Source organism: Cnephaeus nilssonii (assembly GCF_951640355.1).
Source record: "Cnephaeus nilssonii genome assembly, chromosome: 6".
In the NCBI taxonomy this organism is placed as follows: Eukaryota; Metazoa; Chordata; class Mammalia; order Chiroptera; family Vespertilionidae; genus Cnephaeus; species Cnephaeus nilssonii.
In genome coordinates this window covers 12,644,484-12,665,887 of record NC_137077.1, presented here as the reverse complement: position 1 = coordinate 12,665,887, position 21,404 = coordinate 12,644,484, and the positions used below count along the sequence as shown (strand labels likewise).

At 40.1% G+C, this 21,404-nt stretch overlaps 2 protein-coding genes across 4 annotated transcripts in view; both read left to right on the top strand.

Moving 5' to 3' along the window:
* TXNRD1 (thioredoxin reductase 1) overlaps positions 1-21,404 on the top strand; it is a 54,175-nt gene that overhangs the window by 9,475 nt on the left and 23,296 nt on the right. For all 3 annotated transcript variants that reach the window (XM_079774283.1, XM_079774284.1, XM_079774285.1), the window contains 6 exons: positions 10,031-10,153; positions 11,807-11,879; positions 13,523-13,642; positions 17,635-17,777; positions 18,200-18,315; positions 19,717-19,942. In XM_079774283.1, the coding sequence (XP_079630409.1) occupies positions 10,067-10,153; positions 11,807-11,879; positions 13,523-13,642; positions 17,635-17,777; positions 18,200-18,315; positions 19,717-19,942 (765 nt within the window). In that variant the 5' untranslated portion in view covers positions 10,031-10,066. The remainder of the gene's footprint in view (positions 1-10,030; positions 10,154-11,806; positions 11,880-13,522; positions 13,643-17,634; positions 17,778-18,199; positions 18,316-19,716; positions 19,943-21,404) is intronic.
* On the top strand, positions 1,740-7,999 carry EID3 (EP300 interacting inhibitor of differentiation 3). The gene has a single exon (XM_079774286.1). It carries the CDS (start codon positions 1,794-1,796, stop codon positions 2,931-2,933), a length of 1,140 nt encoding a protein of 379 aa, XP_079630412.1. The 5' UTR covers positions 1,740-1,793; the 3' UTR covers positions 2,934-7,999.

Below are 21,404 nucleotides of genomic sequence, written 5' to 3'. Positions count from 1 at the left end.
AGCATCAACTTTCATTTCCTATTTGAAATTAAATCTCTTGGTGCTAAGTAACTTGAAATAGGTCGTGGAAGAAAGTTTTTCATCTATATCCATTTATACATTAAAATCTGCATACTCAAATGCATCCATATGAAAACAGCTTTGCTTGGAAGACAACACATTTTTGCTTTAGAGAAGCTAACAGTCTAATAGGGCAGAACAATATATATGCACAAGTAATCGTGATACATGGTGTTTTTGAAAAATGCATGCTTCTTCCTCAATTACCCTTACTAAAAAAATAATGGTGAATAGTAGTAATATAAATATTTTGGAATAACTTAGTAAGTTTTGCTGTTCATGGATTTGTAAGAAATTTTCTGCTAATGTCAAAGAAAAATGAACCATTAAAACATGTATCCCAATTTGGGATTCTGAACAAATAGTCATACAGTCTTCCACTTACCAATTGTGTTAAAAGCTCCCACTTCCCAAACAATAAAGTTAACTTTTCAATGAAAAAAAGAAAGAAAAAGACAAATGAACCAGCCTAGGTGCAAAGGACGGAAGGTAGGGCTAATTTACTTTCTGATGCCTTGAAACCAGAGCTGATAGATGAAGTGTGGTGTATTCTCTCCTGTTGCAGTGATTAAACGCTTTTTATCTTGTGGGCTGAGTGCATGTTATCTTTAAAAACAAAATTATTCCTTTCCAGTGTTATGTATAATCTGCTGCTAATGTGACTGCTGAGCTGAGCCCTTTCTCCAACTACCAGAATTTCCAGTGAACTAGTGTGTGAACTTTCCAATTTAGATTAGTCACCCAATTTACAGCATTCACTTGCATATCCTTATAACAGATTGTGTTTAAAATCTTCATAGCTTTGCTCACCTTTTAGGGTTCAGATTTACTATCCATTCAGTCTGTGGCCTTTAGCCTTTGGCAAGCTCTGAAATAAAGAGCTCTTGCAGAGACTGTACCCACTTTATTCATCCACCATTGGGTTGTGGAGAACTGAAGATCACTTGAGTAATACCCCTCTCCCCATCTTCGAGCTTGCTCTAGCACTGAAATTCGAACACAAGTGACTATTCCCGCCCCCCTTCCCCATCACGAGGTAGGTTGGAGGGGGTTGGGCTTTGGAGGGCCCACCACGGTATTTGACGCAATTTACATTTGTACAATAAATAATTGAGTTACAAACAGCAATCTTGCAAATGTGCCCTTGGAGTTAGGCCTACTTGTAATAGGGCTTTGCAGTCTTGCTCCTTAGGGCATGGGCAGTTTATAATCCAGCCAGATTTAGTTCTCAAAAGATAGAAGAATAACCATAGTAACCATGAAAACCGAGGTCGACCTAACTGCAGTATGTGACAGCAATCTAAAGCGCAGGACCGTGAGTTTCCCCACAGTTTTGTCAAAGGTCATCCAGGTGTTTCTTTGAAAGCTAGATGACACTGTCAGGAAACGCTAAAACAGTACCTATCGCCCAAACGGGTGTTCTTTCGTGTGCGGTTGGGACCCATTGTTGCGTGTGTGCGTTCTGTGCGCCGGCGCGGTTCTGCGCGCCGCCTTCCGCGAGGTGGGCTTTTCGCAGGGCCTGCGCCTGGCTCCGCGGGGCGGGCTGTCGCGAGGCCGGGCGAGCGGGGGGCGGGGCCAGCTGGGGGCGGGGCCTCCTGCGACGCCGGCCGCCACTGCGCAGAGGCGGACGTCTCCGCTCTGACTGACGCCAGCCTTCGATTGCCGCCGCCGTTGTCTGTGGGAAACCGCGAAGGCCGCTAGCCGAGCGCTACCTGAGCCCCGCTGTCACCGACATGTCTGATGAAAAAGATTCCCTGAGGGGAGACGAAGAGAAAGGAGAGGAGCCGGCGGTGCGTGCCGTCCCCAGGAGTGCGTTCTCGCTGACGCAGGCGGGGGCGGTGGACCCCCTGAAGCTGGAAGTGGCGTTGGGGGCTGACGGCTTCTCTGACTGCTGCTCCGAGGACTGCTCCGACGACCTCAGCTGTGCGGCAGCCCACATCGACCCCAATCTCCTCTTGCTTGTGGCCGACGAGGAGAAATGCCGGAATATCCGCAGGCAGTACCGGCAGCTCATCTACAACGTCCAGCAGAACCGGGAAGACATCGTGAACACGGCGAGCGACTCCTTAACCGAGGCTCTGGAGGAAGCCAACGTCCTGTTTGATGGCGTGAGCCGAACCCGGGAAGCCGCTCTCGATGCCCAGTTTCTCGTTTTGGCTTCTGATTTGGGTAAAGAAAAAGCAAAGCAGCTAAACTCTGATATGAGCTTTTTTAATCAAGTAGCATTTTGTGATTTTCTGTTTATTTTCGTGGGTCTCAACTGGATGGAAGATGATGAACACGATGCGTTGAACGGTTGCGATGATAACATAGTTCTTTCCTTCTGGGAGACAGTACATCAGGAAGCAACATCCTGGATATCGCAAGCTGAAACATTCCACTTTATTTTTGGTTCTTTCAAGTCCGAGTCTTCTGCACCAAAGCGGCGACCTGGACACCATAAAAAAGCTCACAGGGTGGAAGAAAACGTGGATATGCCTACAAAGCTGAGGAGGCTGGACCTGAGTAGCAATCAAGAAGGGACAGAAAAAGAAGTAGAAAGAATCTTGGGGTTGTTGCAAACGTATTTTCGAAAGTATCCTGACACTCCTGTGTCCTATTTTGAGTTTGTGATTGATCCAAATTCTTTTTCTCGCACTGTGGAGAATATATTCTACGTTTCTTTCATTATAAGGGATGGCTTTGCAAGAATAAGGCTTGATCAAGACAGGCTGCCAATATTAGAGCCAATTAACGTTAACCAAGTGGGTGAGGACAATGATCCCAGTTCCCATGGCAGGAAACAAGGAGTTATATCTTTGAGTTTACAGGACTGGAAAAATATTGTGGCGACTTTTGAAATTTCAGAGGCTATGATCACAAGCTCTTACTAAATATTTTTGTTCTTAGTATAGGGTGCATTTGGTGGCTTTTCTAAAGTATCATCTCAAAATAGAGTGTAAAACCTAAATAGAAGCCCATATTGTATCTTGTAAAGTGAGAAAATATTTTCAAGAACATCAGAATTTGTCTTACTGTGCAGTGTATTTTTCTTGGTAGTTTATAAAGTTGTCATGAACTTCTGTTATTTAAAAACAATCACTGGCATGTTCATGGAAATTTTTTTTGAGTGTCCTTTAAGACTTTATTAATAAAATTCAGTTCCAAATTTCATAAAAGGTATTTTATAATTTGCAAAAAATATCAGTTATGCTCTGTGATATTGTATTCCTCTGTTACAGGGAACCAAGAGAATCCCATATGGGACTCCTAATCAGGTTGGGGAAAAAGTAGGTAAAAAAAAATGCTAAATTAAAGAAAGACTATCTTTAGGGCAATGAATGTGCAATGTTAGCACTGTAAAAAAACACACAAACAAAACAACAGGTGCCTTGCTTCATTGCTAGCAGGACTCAGTAAGGTGAATTAGTGGGTACCCACATTCTAAATAATTCTCCCATGATTAGATCAAAAGAAATACAGTATCTGCTGTAGTAGATGAGGTATCAACTAAGTGCTGAAACGTGAGTAGGAATTAATTGGTCACAGGTAGGAACGGTATACTGGACATGGAGGCCAAATATAGGGAATTGTGAGAGGTTTATGGCATTAGAGAACCATAAGATCCCTTTGAAAACTATTCCAGTTGGATGTTAAACTGGGCAAAAATGAATTACCTTTTCTGTTAGTATTCTCAGAGGTAGAAGATATTTTTGTTAGATTATTTCAAACAATCTTTCAACATCTAGTTCTAGTCTTTATCTGCTTGGTTAATTTCTTATTTGGCTCCTAGTTTCTCTTTGTAATTTCTGCTGGTACACTGTGTGTCCTTCAGAAATCAGTGATGTGTCATTATGTAACAGCCTTGAATATCTGTTCTCAATTCATTTTGTGCGTTTCTTAATAGGGCTTTCAATTCCTGGAACTGCCCCTGTTTCAACTGAAATGATTGATTAATTTATTCATAAAGCCATAAATGCTCTTTTTACTTTTTTAAAATATAAATCAATGCCTTATTTGGAGGTTATTCCCAAAAATTTGGGTTTGTAAGAAAATAGTTTTGAAGATGCAGTGAGCATACCTATAAGCTTCTTTTCTTGAACCCTATAGGAATTTAATCTTCGGTACTGGTGGATTTTGCCATTAAACATTATTTGGCAGGTGGATACGTATTTTGCATAGCAATAATGATAAATTTTTCTATTAAGTCTAGTGTGGTATGGAGAGGGGAAATCCAAAGACTAAATGAATGACAAGATTGAGAGGAGAGGTTTTTATATGTATGGGTAAGGTTCTTTTTTAATAATAGTGAAGGTTTTTTTTTTTCTGATATTAATTATTTTAAGGTTTTTTTTTTAAGCTGAAATAGAAATTTCTTATGAAACTTGGCCAATCATTTTCCTAACAAATGAACTGTTAGATTTCCTAGTCAGTTTGTAGTGGAGGTTCTGCATGTCATGATCTTTGATCTCCCCCCGAGTTCATAATGTAGACAGATTAGTTCTCACACAGAATTTTGAAGGGATGCTGACCCTTCCTGGTCGTCTACCACCCTTTTACTTAGCAGTCAGGAAGGCATCTTTTGGTCTCACTGATCCTCACTTTAGCCTGTTTCTACCAATTGAGTTCCTTAGTTTCCAGAGATTGGCTATTTGAGGAAAAGATACTCTTAAAATGACAGCAAAAAAAGAAAAAAAAGAAAAAAATCTTGCCTCAGTTCTTTACTTGCCACCAGATTGCTGTTAAATGCCTATTGTCTTTACTAGGAGTATTTGAGACTCAGTGATGACTAAAAGCAATAATAGAGAATGTGAAGGTTTGGGGTCTTCTTCTCTACAGTTATAGCTGTTAAAATATAAATCAAATTAACCACTTGTTTTGTTTTTACTGGTTGTCATGATACCTGGGTTGCCTTATCACTTTGAAATTAAAATGACTTACCTTGAAGAAAAAGGTGAATTGACCAATAGGTAATTTAATTATAGAGATTAGGTATCCACCAAACTGCAAATCTTGCAAACTAAAAACTCAAATTAGTTTCCCACTAATATAGCTAGAGTTCAATAAAATCAACTGAACTTAAGGAGAATATTATGGCAAAAAAAATTTTTTTTCTAGGACTTTGTTATGTAACAACCACTTTCTGATCAAAGAACCTGGGATTAGATCTTGACCCTCTAACATTCTAGAGAGACTTTGGGCAAATTATTGAACCTGTAAACCTTAGTTTTTTATTATTTTTTTTTACTACTAAGTGAAAATAATACCTATCTCAAGTTTACAGTAAGGATAAAATTAGAAAAATGTATGTGACAGGTACTTTAAAATATGAACAACTGGGTATGGTATAGTGAGAAAAGCAAGAGATTTGTAATACAGACTTGAGTTCCATTCTTAGTTCATGGGCAAGGCTCTTAATCTCTAGTGCTTCTATATTGTCATTTCTAAAATGGGAAAGACATCTTCTTGGAAGACAATTGTGAGAATTAAATGGGAATACAAGTACCACAGTGTGCATGCATGCACACACACACATACACCGACCCCCACCCCAACCCCTGCAGCACCATATCGCTCATCATGAACACTCATATTGGTGCCTCATTCTCTAGACCAGGGTTAGAAAATCCATGCTGCCACCTCCTCTCATGGTGACCATCTCTGTCCTGGTTTATTCACTTTTTTAAGTTTAGACATGACTTCCTTTGTTCTAGGAAATCAGTTACCAAGCGATTGGAATTGGGGCTTTGTTGATTTACGTAACAATTACTTGAGTGCCCACTGTGCCTAGGGAAAAAGTGGTGGACAGAATATGACCCAACTCTCATGGAATTTATATTTTACTGGGTGAATTAGTTTCCAATTGCTTCTATAACAGATTACCATTTAGTGGTTTAAAACCAATTATCTTTTATAGTTTTGGAGTTTGGAAGTCCAAAATAGGTTTCTCTGGACTAAAATATTGTTTCTACACACTTGAATTGTTTTCAGTATTATTTTTGCACACTTGAATTGCTTTCGGTATTATTTTTGCACACTTGAATTGCTTTTGGCCTTTTTAAGGGGAATCTGGAGCAGTGTTTTACTGAGAGGCAGATGGAAGAGAGGAAAGAATAGCTAATATATGTGTAAGCCTGGCAAACACCTGCAGGTGGGGTGTTGCATATTTACACTTATGCCCTACTAGAGGCCCGGTGCTCGAATTCGTGAACAGGTGGGTCTCTCGGGGTGGCCTGCAAGGATCGGGCCCCAGTTTGTGCTCCCAGCCCCGCAGCCCCGCCTGGCACCCCGCCTTGGCCTGGTGCCGCCCCCTTACCTGCGCCACCATTCCACCTGTGGGGTGATCGATTGGGGCCAGGTTCCCCACCTGGCTCCCTCAGCACCTGGGAGCTGGGCAGTGGCCCTGCCCCCCCGCCGCCGCTGGTCACCGTCTGCGGGGCGATCAGGCCTTCGCTTACACCTGCCTTGGCCTGGCACCGCCCACTCACCTGCTCCACCATCCCACCATGGTCCTGCTCTCGTTGGGGCCCATCGGGGTTGGCAGCGCTTCCACTGCCACCAGCTGCCAGGCCGCATTGCCGACGCCCCCCTGGTGGTCAGAGCAAGTCATAGCGAGCGGTTGAACTCCCAGTCGAACTCCCGAGGGGATAATTTGCATATTAGGCTTTTATTATATAGGATAGCATGGTTCTTAGTGAGGTCTGGATTCCTCCAGGGGCCTCTGAGGCTCTCTCAGGAAGTCCTTGAGGTCAAAAATATCTTCGTAATACTAAGATGCTGTTTGTCCTTTTCACTCTAATTTTCTTGTAAGTCTACCATAGAGTTTTCCAGAAGCTACATGCATGACAAGTGATGTTACAATAGAGTGAACACAGAAAAGATATGGGCTGCCTTTTATTAAGACAGACATTAAAGAAATTAGCAAGATATAAAACAATGCCACTCTTGCCAATTAAAAATGTTTTAAATAAGTTATGTTTAACATTTAAGATATTTAATAAGATAATATTTTAAACCTTTTCTTAGTTTTAATATGATAAATATTATAAATAAACCCCATTAACCAAAGCTCTTTGGGGTTCTAAAAATTTAAAATTGTAAAGGGATTCTGAGACTAAAAAGTTGGAGAACTCTTCTGTATCAGCTACGGTGATTAGCAGCCACTATTCCTAGTAGTTGTAATTGAAGGTGAAAGGGGGGAGCATTTTTCTCTAGTCTGCTTGCCCCCTCCGTATGCTCCTTTCTTACATTGCCTGGCGGAGCGGTCTTCTACTCTCTCTATTTATATTCCACAGGGGAAACCACTTACCTGGAGCTGAATGACAGCAGTGTCACTTTTAATCTAGATTAAAATTTGAAGACATCATGTTTAGTTCTGGAGTCAGCTGAATGCTTCAGTTGCCTGTCTTTCTGATTTTACAGTTAAAAATGTTCAGGCTCTCTCAGAGCTTGCTTTGTAAAGTCTGTGCACTGGCTGATATAATTTGACTTTAACCTTGGACCATACGAACCCAGGTCTGATACAAAATTTCAGCACAGAACAGATTATAAACATTGTTGGAGGGAGTATGTGGCATGATAATGCTGCTTTTTTTTTTTTCTTTCTCTTGCTCTAGTAGCTATGTTGGGAGAGGTGGTTGCAAGAATGGGTGGTTTTCTTTTAGACAGCCAGTGATTGTGTTCTGGCATCATTTGTGTCGAGTAGATGCAGATAAAATGGGGCTGAGATTAAAAATGGTTATTTTCCAGAAGAACATCTAAGTGCATTTATTAATTCTTTCAGACCAGCAAGTCAGCTTTATGTTCTTTTTTTAAAATTTTTTTCTAGCTTTATGCTCTTTGATACCAACTAGACTAATGCTTGCTATCTGAAGATTATATTGATCCTTTGATCTGAATGGCTATTGTTACCAAGTTGTTTTTCCCCCCACAGTGCCTTGTGCTGAAGGAGGAGCCTCTGCCATAATGCCAGTCGATGAATACTGGCTGTGTTTGCCAGCCTCTCATGTTAGACCTTTTGTACAGACCGTCAGGGTGACGCAGACCTGTCCCCACTGTTGCTGGTTTCCAGGTGTTCTGCCTTGCGTCCCTGGGCCATCATGTGTACCTGCTGTGCTGCCAAGGGGCAGCCACAGTGCCGCGCCTCCTCCTCCACCACCTCCTCCTCCTCCTCTTCCTCCACCACCATCACCACCACCATCTTCCTCTATTGCACCCCCTTCCACATCCCAAGCATCCTGTTCTACTGACCCCAAGCTCAGCCTTTCACCCCCAACATCTGAGGTAGGCAGGAGAAAAATGTAAATTCTAGGCTGGTAAGTTTGGGGGCTTTTTTTGTATTAAGTTTAAAACTTGATTTAAAAAAAACATTTTTTATGCTTATTAACTTTTCCAGTTATCCCATATTAGCACAGATTTTTATTTTATTTATTTATTTTTTAAAAAATATATTTTTATTGATTTCAGAGAGGAAGGGAGAGGGAGAGAGAGATAGAAACATCAATGATGAGAGAATCATTGATCGGCTGCCTCCTGCACGCCCCCCACTGGGGATCAAGCCTGCAACCTGGGCATGTGCCCTTGACCGGATTTGAACCTGGGACCCTTTAGTCCGCAGGCCGACACTCTATCTGCTGAGCCAAACCAACTAGGACAGATTTTTATTTTAATGAAAGGTTATATTAAGTATATCACCAAAACTGTATTCAAAGCTAATGTGCAATGGTAAATAGTGTGTATAAAAACCAGGGGAATGAAATATTTTTTTAAATTAAAAGTAACAGTTATGTTATTGCCCTGGCCAGTTTGGCTCAGTGGAAAGAGCTTCAGCCTGTGGACTGGGGGGTCCCGGATTCGATTCTGGTCAAGGGCACATGCCCGGGTTGCGGGCTCAATCCCCAGTGGGGGGCGTGCGGAAGGCAGCCGATCAATGATTCTCTCTCATTGGTGTTTCTTTCTCTCCTCCTCCCTTCCTCTCTGAAATAAATAAAAATATATTTTGAAAAAAAAAAAAAGTAACAGTTATGTTATAGAGCCTGTTATGTGCCAAGTATATGGAATCTAAATACTGAATACAATACAGGAGGCTTCGTGTATAGGTAGGTTAAAGAAATGAGCTTTATAGAGTTGTGTATTTTTATTTCTCCCGCCGCTCCTTTTTTACTTAAAATGCCCTGCAGAAGTAGGGACTTTTCCATTAATGTCAATTGATGATTTAGTTCTGAATTTCTAGATTTTATGCCTTACCTAAACAATATAGAAAAGTCTTAAGTATTTGGCTAATCTGTTTCAATGGCTAGTCACCAGGCCCCATCTTCATCTGAGACCGTAGCCCACACATTATTCTACCTTTGACTTGAAAATAAAGATGATTGACAAATTGTATTGATGATTCTATTAAAAACATACAGTACAAATGTTTAAAAACCTAACTTAAAACCTAGTTTAAAAATTCTAGGATATACCCTAGGCCTAGCCGGTTTGGCTTAGTGGATAGAGCTTCGGCCTGCAGACTGAAGGGTCCCAGGTTCGATTCCGGTCAATTGCACATGCCCAGGTTGTGGGCTCGATCTCCATTGGGGGGGCATGCAGGAGGCAGTCAATCAATGATTCTCATTGTTGATGTTTCTGTCTCTCCCTTACCCTCTCTGAAATCAATAAAAATACATTAAAAAAAAACAAACCAATCCTGAGATGCTTCTTCAATATTAAAAAAAAAAAATCTAGGATAAGAGGATGGATCAAATTTAATTTAGGCCTAAATCGATTTTGTTGGGCCATCAGCACCTTACTTATGTGACACTTCCGAGTAGCTATCTGTGATGTGAGAAGATTGAATGTTTCATTTGTGTGCTGTAATATAAATCAAACAACGTTTTTTCTTTGAAAAATTCCTTTTGCTTTTCTTTAAAGAAAGGTCTTTCACAAAACTCTTCAGACATTGCTGCTTGTAAGTTAAATTATTTTCCCTTTCATTGTTTTTGTTCTTTAGGCTTATCAAGAGGGCAGACTTCAAAAGCTACTAAACATGAATGGCTCTAAGGATCCTCCCGGGTCCTACGACTATGATCTCATCATCATTGGAGGGGGCTCAGGAGGACTGTCAGCTGCTAAGGCAAGTCTTTCTGTGTGTTATGTGGGTTACATCAGTTCTCCAGATTCTCTGTGGAATTTGTTTGAGCCACTTTTGTGACATTTTGCACATTAACTTGGGCAGGACATGTTAAGGGGACCACTTTATAAGTCATTTTTCCAGCTTGAACTAGATGTTCTTTATTAAAAAAAAAAAGATATTTGTATTGATTTCAGAGTGAGGAAGGGAGAGGGGGAGAGAAACAGCAATGATGAGAGAGAATCCTTGATCGGCTGCCTCCTGCATGCCCCCCACTGGGGATCAAGCCCGAAACACTGGCATGTGGGCTGACCAGGAATTGGATTGTGACTTCCTGGTTCATAGGCCGATGCTCAACCACTGAGCCACTCTGACCGGGCTGAACTATATGTTCTTTACATAAAAGTACTGGACCTAGTATTGTTGGGATGCATTTTTATTCATTTTAAGTTTGGTGGATTTTTTTCAAAGATAATAAGGGTGTTGTATGGAAATGGTTTGAAATTAAATATATTTCTTATTCTTAATAAATATTAATTTTTTTTCACTTTGATGTTCCTATTCACAACTCCTCCTCCACAATAGAAAGATGGAGAGTGGTTAGATTTCTTAAACTCAGTCAAAATGATTGGCCTCTTGTGTATATACTGTGAGCTAAGAAAATAACCACTAACCCTGGCCTGGGGGTGGTGGGTAGAGGATTACAAATAAGAGAGGTTGGCGTGAGGTTCCTAGCCCTGAATTGAGATTCATTTGCCGTGTGTGAAGGGGCCCTTGGAACTGTCATTCTTGCTGAAGAGGTTCTTTTAAAAGATGAGGTGCTTATACTCCTTGTAGCTTGTGGTGAATCAGTAAAAGTACATTCAAAGGAAGCTGCCCAATATCTGAATAGGCCACTACCTGGTATTAAGCAGTGGTTTACTATAAATGACTAAGGCATAGTACTGCGTATATGTATTTTACTGAAGTGATGGTGGTTTTGGAGGACACATAGACTCAGTACTTTCAAATAACCCTTGGAGATCTAGTTGCCAATACACAAAGCTTATTCTGTGAGAAAGATAAAGGATGCTCTTCAAAATGAACTTTTGACTGTCATTACTCCCCTAAAATAGATTTAGAAATCTTATAGATATCATCAACTTTTTCATTGGCTCCTCACATAAGTAAATCTGACAATTTTAAAAGAAAAACTTCTTCAATATTCTGCCTAGAAACAAGTAAAACTTAAAAGTACTTTAAAAAAGATTATAGGATATAAGCTGGATCAAGGGTTATAAACTATCAGTAAATCTGTTTTACTGGCTACGTAGCACTTGCTTTGAAATGGTCATATGTTTTTCAGATTATCCCTTAATTTGTTACTGTTTGTGTGGAATTATGTAAGAGGATGCTAAGATTTCCAACTGATGGGACAATTTTATAACTGTAATTTGTGTGTTCTTAAAGCCACCCTTAGGATTATCTAAGTATTGCTTAATTTTTTTTCTTGAAGTAGCACTAATTTTGGTATACTAGTATGAAATTCCCAGGTATTAATAACTGGTTATGCTTTAGGCATTGTAGCCTAATAAAAATAGCATGGATTTTTTAACATCCCATTTTCAGTCTATCATGTTAACTTTTCCAACTCATTTTAATAATTTTATTTTCTAGGAGGCAGCTAAATATAACAAGAAGGTGATGGTCCTGGATTTTGTCACTCCAACTCCTCTTGGAACTAGATGGGGTAAGTTTATAAATTATTTAAAAAGTGAATATTTGTAGGAGCAGGTTTTTCCTTGGTATTGGTTTAAATGGCTCCTAAAACCTAATTATAAAATTAAAAATTAAACAAACACCCAGCCCTGGCTGGTGTGGCTCAGTTGGTTGGAGCATCATCCATGGTGTACACCATAAGGTGGAGTGTTCGATTCCTAGTCAGGGCACATACTCAGATTGTGGGTTCAGTCCCCGGTCCGGGTGTGTGGGAAGCAACCAATCCATATTTTTCTCTCACATCAATGTTTTTCTCTCTCCCTTCCTCTCTCTCAAATCAATTAAAAAAACAAACAAACCCCAAAACATGTACCTTTTACTTACGCTATGTTAAAATGGGTTCCAGTTAAATGTTGAAAATTTAGGTTCCTTGGAAGTCAAGATCATACAAAACCTTATCCACAGCTTTTATGATGATTTAAAGCTAAATCATAACATTTTGTTCACCTCCCCACCTGCCTACATTTTACTCTCATTGAGACAGCTATCACCATGTTTTAAACTCAAGCATGCTAATATATATATATATATATATATATATATATATATATTTTAATGAATTCTTTTTTTAAAATATATTTTTATTGATTTAAGAGGAAGGAAGAGGGAGAGGTAGATAGAAACATCAATGATGAGAGAGAATCATTGATCGGCTGCCTCCTGCATGCCCCTTACTGGGGATCGAGCCTGCAACCCGGCATGTGCCCTTGGCTGGAATCGAACCTGGGACCCTTCAGTCCTCAGGCTGACGCTCTATCCACTGAGCCAAATAAGCCAGGGCTTAATGAATTCTTTTGTGAGAATCAGCAAAAGCTAAAGACCACACCATCTTCTTTAAAACATGCTCATATATTGAGGCCTGCGCAGGTCCCAACCTGACCGTGGTTTGGAGTTGCTATCTGCCTCATAAAGTAAAGTAGAGGATTTGTCTTCTGGGAGGACTAAGTCGTCTTCTCCTTTGAAAAAGCCTCTCACACAGTCGGTTTTGGCATCTTTCAGGAATAGGAGGGCAAGGATTGAGGCCTCAGGAGTCTGGGTTTTCATTTGAGGTTGAGAGAGAAGATAGTGGTTATAACGAGGAAGTCCAGAGGGGCGTATAGTTACCTCCAGAACATGTCGCTGTTAACCCAGCCTGGGCTTCGTGATAGTCATAGAGGTGGATTCCTTAATAATAAAATAGTAATAAAAATACAGTTTATAAAATGCTCATATACACCAAGTTTTATATGTAGTTCCAGACCACTGCAGTTCAATTATGCTCAGTTTCACAACCCCTTTATCAGGTCGTTCTGCTCATAGATTCAATGGCAAGTGTGGGTTGTACACCAAGTAAAATTTCAATTTCTGGCATCTTTATTAGCAGGCAATTAATTTTGAATCTTTGAAGTATGTGGACATTTGCTCATTTTTGTGTTGTTTTCTGATGTGTCTGTGTTTGGTATATAAGGCTATCTGAACTTAGAAATGTCACAAGACTTAGGAATAAACTTGTGTAAACAATATTGGCTACATTAAGCAAATAAATTGTGGTTCATAGACTAGTAATAATTGTGGATCTCTTTCTTTGAAGGATTGTAAAGCAGGTTGTGAACTGATTTCTCAATGTTGCTGCAGGTCTCGGAGGAACGTGTGTGAATGTGGGTTGCATACCGAAGAAGCTGATGCATCAAGCGGCTTTGTTAGGACAAGCCGTGCGAGACTCTCGGAACTATGGATGGAATGTTGAGGAGACAGGTATGGGGGGAAAGCTGTTGCTCCCTTTGTGCTTTGGGGGGTTTGAGCTGTGATCTTGCAGAACATCATTTTTATGAGACTAGCAATAACCTGGAAGTTGTTTTTATTGTTTACATTTTTAATGGATAAAATCACTGCCGTTATCCTGTGTCAGGTGGCGACATAGCTATTATGGTAAGAACAGCTATTGCACTTGGAGTTTCTTTCTTTACTAGAAAACCAGAATTCTTTCAAAGAAATCTTTATAGAGAATTTCATAGAGGAGTACAAATTACATTTACTTGCCTTTGAAGCTGTTACATTTTTCTCAGTTCAAAGAAGTCTGTTTCATGAGCTGATATTTTGGGCGTGGAGGGATGGCTTGTTTGTTGAGTAGAGGATGGTTAGTCTTTGTCAGATTAAAATTATTTGGAGCCCGGTTGGTGTGGCTTAGTGGTTGAGCATTGACCCATGAACTAACAGGTCGCTGGATTGATTCCTGGTCAGGGCACATGCCCGGGTTGCGGGCTTGATCCCCAGTAGGGGGCCATGCAGAAGGCAGCCAATTGATGATGTTTCTCTCTCATAGATGTTTCTAACTCTTTATGCCTCTCACTTCGTCTCTAAAAATCAGTAAAAGCATATTTTGAAAAAAGTATTTAGAATACCCTAGAAAAGTTGAAGAGGAATTTGTTGACTTTATCTGGTAGGAGAATAATATGAGGCCTGGCACAGCTTCATGGCTAATTAATGACCTAGGTCACTGTGTCCTTGGAGAGTGAAACTCCAGCCCCTATCTGATTTTAGCTTTGAGACCTATGGGTTATGAGACATTTGAAGGAAATCTTTCATCCAGTAGCTAGGGTAAATTATTCTGTGGCTTTTTTTTTTTTTTTTGAGTTTTAATTAATAGTTGATAATTTTTTTGAAAAGGCCTACATACATGCTTTGAAAACGTTTGCTTCCACTCAAACTAGTCATGCTTCCTTTATTGATGCTTTTCCTTTCTCATTTAAAATCAGCTTTTTTTCCAAGTCTGGAATCTTAGAAAATCAGTTACTTTAAAAGTTTTCCTGGGGTCATATCTCTTTCCTCAGACCCTTAGAAGGCTGCTTCCTGGGTCTTTGGGATCTTAAAAAGATAAGTATCGGCCTCTGCTGAATGTAAATTTTATTAATAGGGCCAACTGAATATTATTTTAATAGATTCAGTAATCAGGTGGGTGGTGAAATATAACTTGGTAAATTTGATAAATCTTCTTTCCAGCAAAAGAATGTCTCTGTCACTGTTATGTTATAGTAATAAACACTGGCTATTTTTTTATGTTGAATTTATTTCTAAATGATATAATAAGGAACTAATAAATGCTCTGCAACAGGGGTAATAAGAGCCACTACAAGCATAGCCCACATCTGAACAGCAAAAGCTCCCTGAATTTCATGGGGGTTTTAAAACTTAATTCAAGGTTGTCTTATTTGTCTATCCTTACAAAAATTATCCAACCAATTAAAGTTTTACCTCTTTTGTGTTTCTTCCCCCTTTCCATATTTTAAAGTAGAAATGTATAGTTTTCTATTTTTATACCTTAACACCGCTTGTATTTGTCAGTCACAAAAGCAATCTCCGTCTTTGTAGTTAAATTCCTTCACTCTTCCCAAATCGAAGCCTGGTGGTTTGCTTATTGTTATCTTCAGCTTTTCTCCTTAAGCCTGGGGCCTTCTGAAGCAGGCAGTGGCCTCCCTGTGAGAACCAGAGGCGGGCTTTGTAGGAGTGGCCTGTCAGGATCCACCACTGAGGGAGCAGTAATTACTCCCCTCCTTTTTGTGTTTAAAATGATTGTGGTGAAGAATTAGTGGCTTTAGACAAATGTTTATGCCATTAGATCTTAGAGGAAGAAGGAAATTTGGAGGTGTAATTTCAGATGAGAATCCCCTAGAGACTGCTGACTCATGTTCCCAACAGATAAAGCGAGGAGGCTTATTTTGCATTTTTCTAATAGAAACACATCTAATCGCGTGTCCTTGAACAAAGAACAGTGCTCAGTTTTCTGGGAAGAGCCTTCTCTGCCACTGCAAATAGCTCCCAGTGCGGTGACGGAGGACAGGGACCTGGGCCAGGCAGCACAGCTGAATCTGCCCGGTGACAGCCTGTGATCTGCCGCTTCCCTGAAGCTCCCAATGGAGGATGTACAGAAAGCGGCTAAGGCCTTAAAAAGATTACTGGAGCTCAGTTGTGTAAATTGGATGAATTGGTCCTTTCTGGAAGATTTATAGGCTTCATATTTTTTAAAGATTTCTCTATTTGAATTCTCCTATGCTTAAGAATTAAGTGTATCTTTAAAATACTAAATATTTGGAAAGCTTTAGAATCCCATTGTCAATACAAAGAAAGCAAGCTCATTGGTTTGCAGGCGGGGGCTTGCAGTTTGGGATAGATTCTCCTACCACACACCCGTCTTTTCACATACACTGTGTCTGCGTTTGCCACCGGGTTAGTGTGTGGCCTGGGGCAGGCCATTCGTCCTTCATGGGGTTACAGCTGGTAGGCCAGGCCAGTGGAATTGGGAGGCCTAGGAGAAATGCTGGGGCCATGCCAGCAGATGGGTGAGTGTGGGGATGTGGAGTATCCAAGTAATATTTGGGAATGCAGTGCATTTATTAGTTTCTTATTACACAATTTAGAAATTTTTATCCATTGAAGGTGATGGATTTAGGCATTATCAGAAGACAGGGCAGCCCTGGAGAACTGGGGTTCAAGGAATGTTATGATCAATAGTCCAACAAGGATCCAGTGACCACCCCTAGCATATAAAGTAATAATTTGGGTTTTACAAGATCAGAAACTCAGTTCCCAGACTGGAATGCAAGGTCAGGACATAGGAGCAGCTAGAGTGCCTTGATGCTGAATCCCAAACTGGTGGGTGGAACTTTTAAAATCCTCCTGCCTGATCAAAATCACACTATAGAGATTGGGGGTGGATGATGGTTGGCTATCCCCTTTTCTGAGGATGAAGGAACTCTGGTAGAAAACGGGGTTTGAGGAGTTTGGGAATCGGGGGATCTGACGGCAACAAAGGAAGGCTGACTGAGATTGGATCAGGTCTAATACTTGAAATAACTGAATTTGTTGGTGCTGTTATTTAACCTCAACTATGTCTTCTTTTAGACTATGGTATCTCCTATAGGGTTAGCAGAGTATAGTTCACTTAATAGTTCTACAACTATAAAATTTCAGAAGTGAATCTTCCCTTTAATCTAGTCCATTGTTTCTTCACGGGGGCGTTAATGGCACTGGCACATTGGGCCAGACACCTCCTAGTTGTAAGGAACTGTAGTGAAGGATATTTAGCATTATTGGCTCTTGGGCATCCCTGAGTCACTATAACTAAGCCAAAATCACCACCAATAAAATGATGTCTGGGGTTTGCTTAAATATTCTAGTTGTTTTTTTTTGTTGTTTTTTTTTTAAAGAGAGGTAGCCTGGCCAGTGTTGCTCAGTGGTTGAGCATGGACCAGTGAACCAGAAGGTCTTGGTTCGGTCAGGGCACATACCTGGATTTGTGGGCTTGGTCCTAGTAGAGGGCCTGCAAGAGGCAGCCTACCAATGATTCTTCCTCATCATTGATGTTTCTCTCTCTCTCTCTCTCTCTCTCTCTCTCTCTCTCACTCTCTCCCTCCCTCCCTCCCTCTCTCCCTCTCCCTTCCTCTCTAAAATCAATAAAAATATATTTTAAAAAAAGATTCCCGTTCATTTCTAGATAAAGAAGAAAAAAGTTGAGAATGGTTATTTTAGTCCTAAGAATTGCCAGGAAGCCTTGCATTATTTAGTATTATGGTAGTTTTCTAAAAAGGAAAGAATATTTGAAGATTAAAAGGTTGTTTATGGCTTGAAATGAAGGACTTGCCCTTTTCAACTAAAAACTCTGCTCTTTGTATTCCATGTGAATAGTTTCTGAGAAACGGTCTTCGCCAGGCAGGGGAAAGGCTGAATGTTTTGTCTTACTTCCTGTGCAGTTGGACACGACTGGGGGAAAATGACAGAAGCTGTGCAGAATCACATTGGCTCCCTGAACTGGGGCTACCGCGTGGCTCTGCGGGAGAAGAAAGTCACCTATGAGAATGCTTATGGGCAGTTTGTGGGTCCTCATAGGATTAAGGTAATTGTGTGGCAGCCTGAGTAGCTGCTTTGGTTTGTGTTAAGCTTTGGTTGGAGGTAAGGGAGGAAAGGAGAAGGGGATTATCCTAATGAAAGTAGTAGCCACTGTGACCCAGAGTGTCCCGTGTGGTGATTTCGCCATCACCTCTCCTGTGGGGCTTTCCTTTGTGGTGTTGTAGAGAGTAAGAGAACTAGATTCAGGGCCACACCATCTGGATTTGAGTCGTGGCTCTGCTGTTTATTGGCATTGTGACCCTGAGCAAGTCCCTTAATTACTCAGAGCCTTAATATCTCTTATGTATTACCAGATTTATAAGAGGGTCAAATTGGACAATGTGGTGAATGGCCTTTGTTAACTATGAAGTTACAGTTCTATTTAATAGTCACGAGAACTATTAAAAGCTGACATTGGTTCCTTTGTAGACAACGAATAACAAAGGCAAAGAAAAAATTTATTCAGCAGAGAGATTTCTCATTGCTACCGGTGAAAGGCCACGTTACTTGGGCATCCCTGGTGACAAAGAATACTGCATCAGCAGGTGAGTAAAAAATCGCAGGGAGAAAAGAAAAACCCATTGTGCATTTATGCTTTTGCTTTTGTCTTAAAACCCATTTTATCCATTTCCTGGAACTTAGCGGATTTTTTTTTTTTTACCATATTTTGCCCAAAGAGGCAGGGGGTTGAGAAAAAAGAGAAAGGAAAAATTATTTTAGATATGAGAATATTTTAAAAATTAAAAACTATAAACATTGGTCATCTTACCACCCAGAGTTTACATCACTAACATATAGATGTATGCTTATATTGAAATTTATATGTGTGAATATATTTTATGAATGTATTTTATAAAACCAGATGGAAGTCACAAACATTTTGTGAAATGACACATATGTATATTTATAGGATCGTCTGTTACCTTGCCCTTTAACACTTGCCATGTGGCACTGAAAGAATGAGAGGATGGCAGACCATTTGGTTTATCAAAGCCTGGTCCCTGTTCACTGTTGTTCAAATGTTTGCAGTGTCAGTGTAGGTGGACCTTCCGAAATAAGTGAGTCAAGCAAGAAGGTTTTGCTAAGTGATTTATTTTTGTTCATCAAGTGATAATACTGGTGACATTGTTTTTCAGATGTTTTAAATTATGAAGACATTAAGATAGATGATTGATAAATATGTACTCTTGGATGCTTTTTCCCCAGAGTATCTGATTGTGTTATCATACCTCCCCCACTCCCCCACCCCCCCAAAAAAGGCCTCTTTTTCAGGCCTTTTTTGGGGGATGGGGGGTGGGGGAGGTATGCTTTATTTCCTCTGTGCTTCATATAGGGGCAGCTCAGATGGCAACTGTTGTCTTTGTTGTTTTGAATAGGCTCTCTTCTCAAAATTTAAAAAATTCATTTTCTAATGCTTATGTGATTTCACTCATATATTCTATATTCTTCATTCAGCAAGAAGATTTTACTTTTTATAATTGACTTTTATATACAAAAACTGTATGTTGAGTTTTTCCCCACTCTTGATAATTGGTATTCCAGATAAGAAGTACCAGACTTTCCACCTCAGAGAGAGCAGGGTGGTGGGATGAGGGTTTAGATTTTCAAATGTAGGATATTAAACACAGTAGTGAAGAATTGTTCCAGGCAATTCAGAATCGGTTTGTTTGACCGTGAGTTGGACTGTGGTCAGAAGTTACATAGTTTGCTGTGCTTGGCCCCAGGGTAGCTTGAGCTACTCCCCAAGCCACTGGGTGGCAACCAAGGAGAGTCTAAGACCTTATAAAAACTTCTCATAATATGTATGTAGCTAATTAAGTTTTTACATCTTAAAGGTGTCTCGCTCATAAGAAAGTAAACATAATTGCTTTGATTTGGTCATTATTCCCATGAACATTTTTCTATTTCTGCCTTTTTTTTTTTTTTTTTTACAAATCTCTTTTCAGTGATGATCTTTTCTCCTTACCTTATTGCCCGGGGAAGACCCTGGTGGTCGGAGCATCCTATGTCGCTTTGGAATGTGCCGGGTTTCTCGCTGGCATTGGTTTAGATGTCACTGTTATGGTGCGATCCATTCTCCTTAGAGGATTTGACCAGGACATGGCCAACAAAATTGGTGAACACATGGAAGAACATGGTGTCAAGTTTATAAAACAGTTTGTACCAATAAAGGTAAGTGGAGTTGCCTGTAAGTTTGTTGGTTCTGTACACATATTAAAAGTTAGGAAATAGATTTTTATAGGTGATGGAAGCATCCATTAGGGACACTGTAATTCCTCAATTGTGTGGTAGTGGTATGTAAACTTGTACCTACCTACCACCTAAATAGCTTTGTTCTTATTTGCAGAATTAATAATTTCATTTCCTTCTCTGCTTTCTTACCTTTGGTTGTCTTCTGTTTAATACGTCCCTTTATGCATTCCTTTATTATCTTTGGTCTGTTATACTTTGTTCCTTCATACATACCCATGATTAAATAAGAGTTCAAGACTAGGCTGATTTTAAAAAATTTCCCATAAGACATTTCTCCTAGATGTACAGTGGAGTCAATAGATGTGCTGTATTATTCTGGCTTCCCTGCATACAATTACCTGTTTTGGTTAGGTGGGGTGGCCTTTTTTGCTCATTTCATCTTCTCTTGAAAAGGCCGAACAATATGACAAGTTATATTGGGACTTGTTAACATTACCACAAATGCTTGATATGTAAAGAGTGGCAGAATCAAACACCTTGTGTATCTCAGATTAATAGTTTCCTTTAGTGCAGCTGAGGATGGAACTGTTTTGTTAAAGTTAAGGAGTTTTATTTGTTATTTTTAAAAATTGCTTAGTGGGTTAACATAGTTTCATTGCGTGACCATGAATCTCATAGTGTTGATGGCACATGGAGCATTGAGGTCAGAATGGCGTGGATTTGATACCGTTCTGCCCGTTTCTTGCCATATGACTTTGGGGGAATTACTTAACCTCTCAGAGCTTCAGTTTTTTTCTATAAAATTGGGATGATAATAGCACCTATCTCAGTTCTTGTGAAGATCGCATTAGCTTACAGTTAGATAGACAGTTCTGGCTTAGAGTAAGTCTAAGATGAATTTATCTCATAATATTGTAGTGAGGATTAAGTAACAAGTGTCCTAAAGGCTATCAGTACTTACTGCTGTAGCTGTTTTTTAGGGAGTGGATGTATATGATTAGAAAACAACGGCTATCAGTAATGTCGTACTGATAAGGAAAGCAACATCTTTTTTTTATAACATCTTAACATCTGGGGAGTTGTGGTCCCCTTTGAGGACCTGGTGCACTATCCCTGGTGAAATAAACCTGTGTCTGTGTACATAACATCTTGCTGAGGTTACCAGGGGTCCGATTCCCCAGAGGCTAGTGTGAACGCTTGCTACATTATAAAGCGACTGAGTGGAAGAAGCCTCTGCACAGAGGAGGGATAGAGGGCATTTTGGGCAAAGAACAAAGTTTGAGCAAAAATGCTGTTGGGAATAAAATTGTTCTAGATACAGAAAAAGCCTGACTGGAACAGAAAAGTGAGTAAGGCAGAAAGGAATTAGAGGTGGGGTGAGGCCCTTATAATTTTTAAGCAAACCTAAGCCATGGACCAGTTCAACTTTTCTCCAAAGATT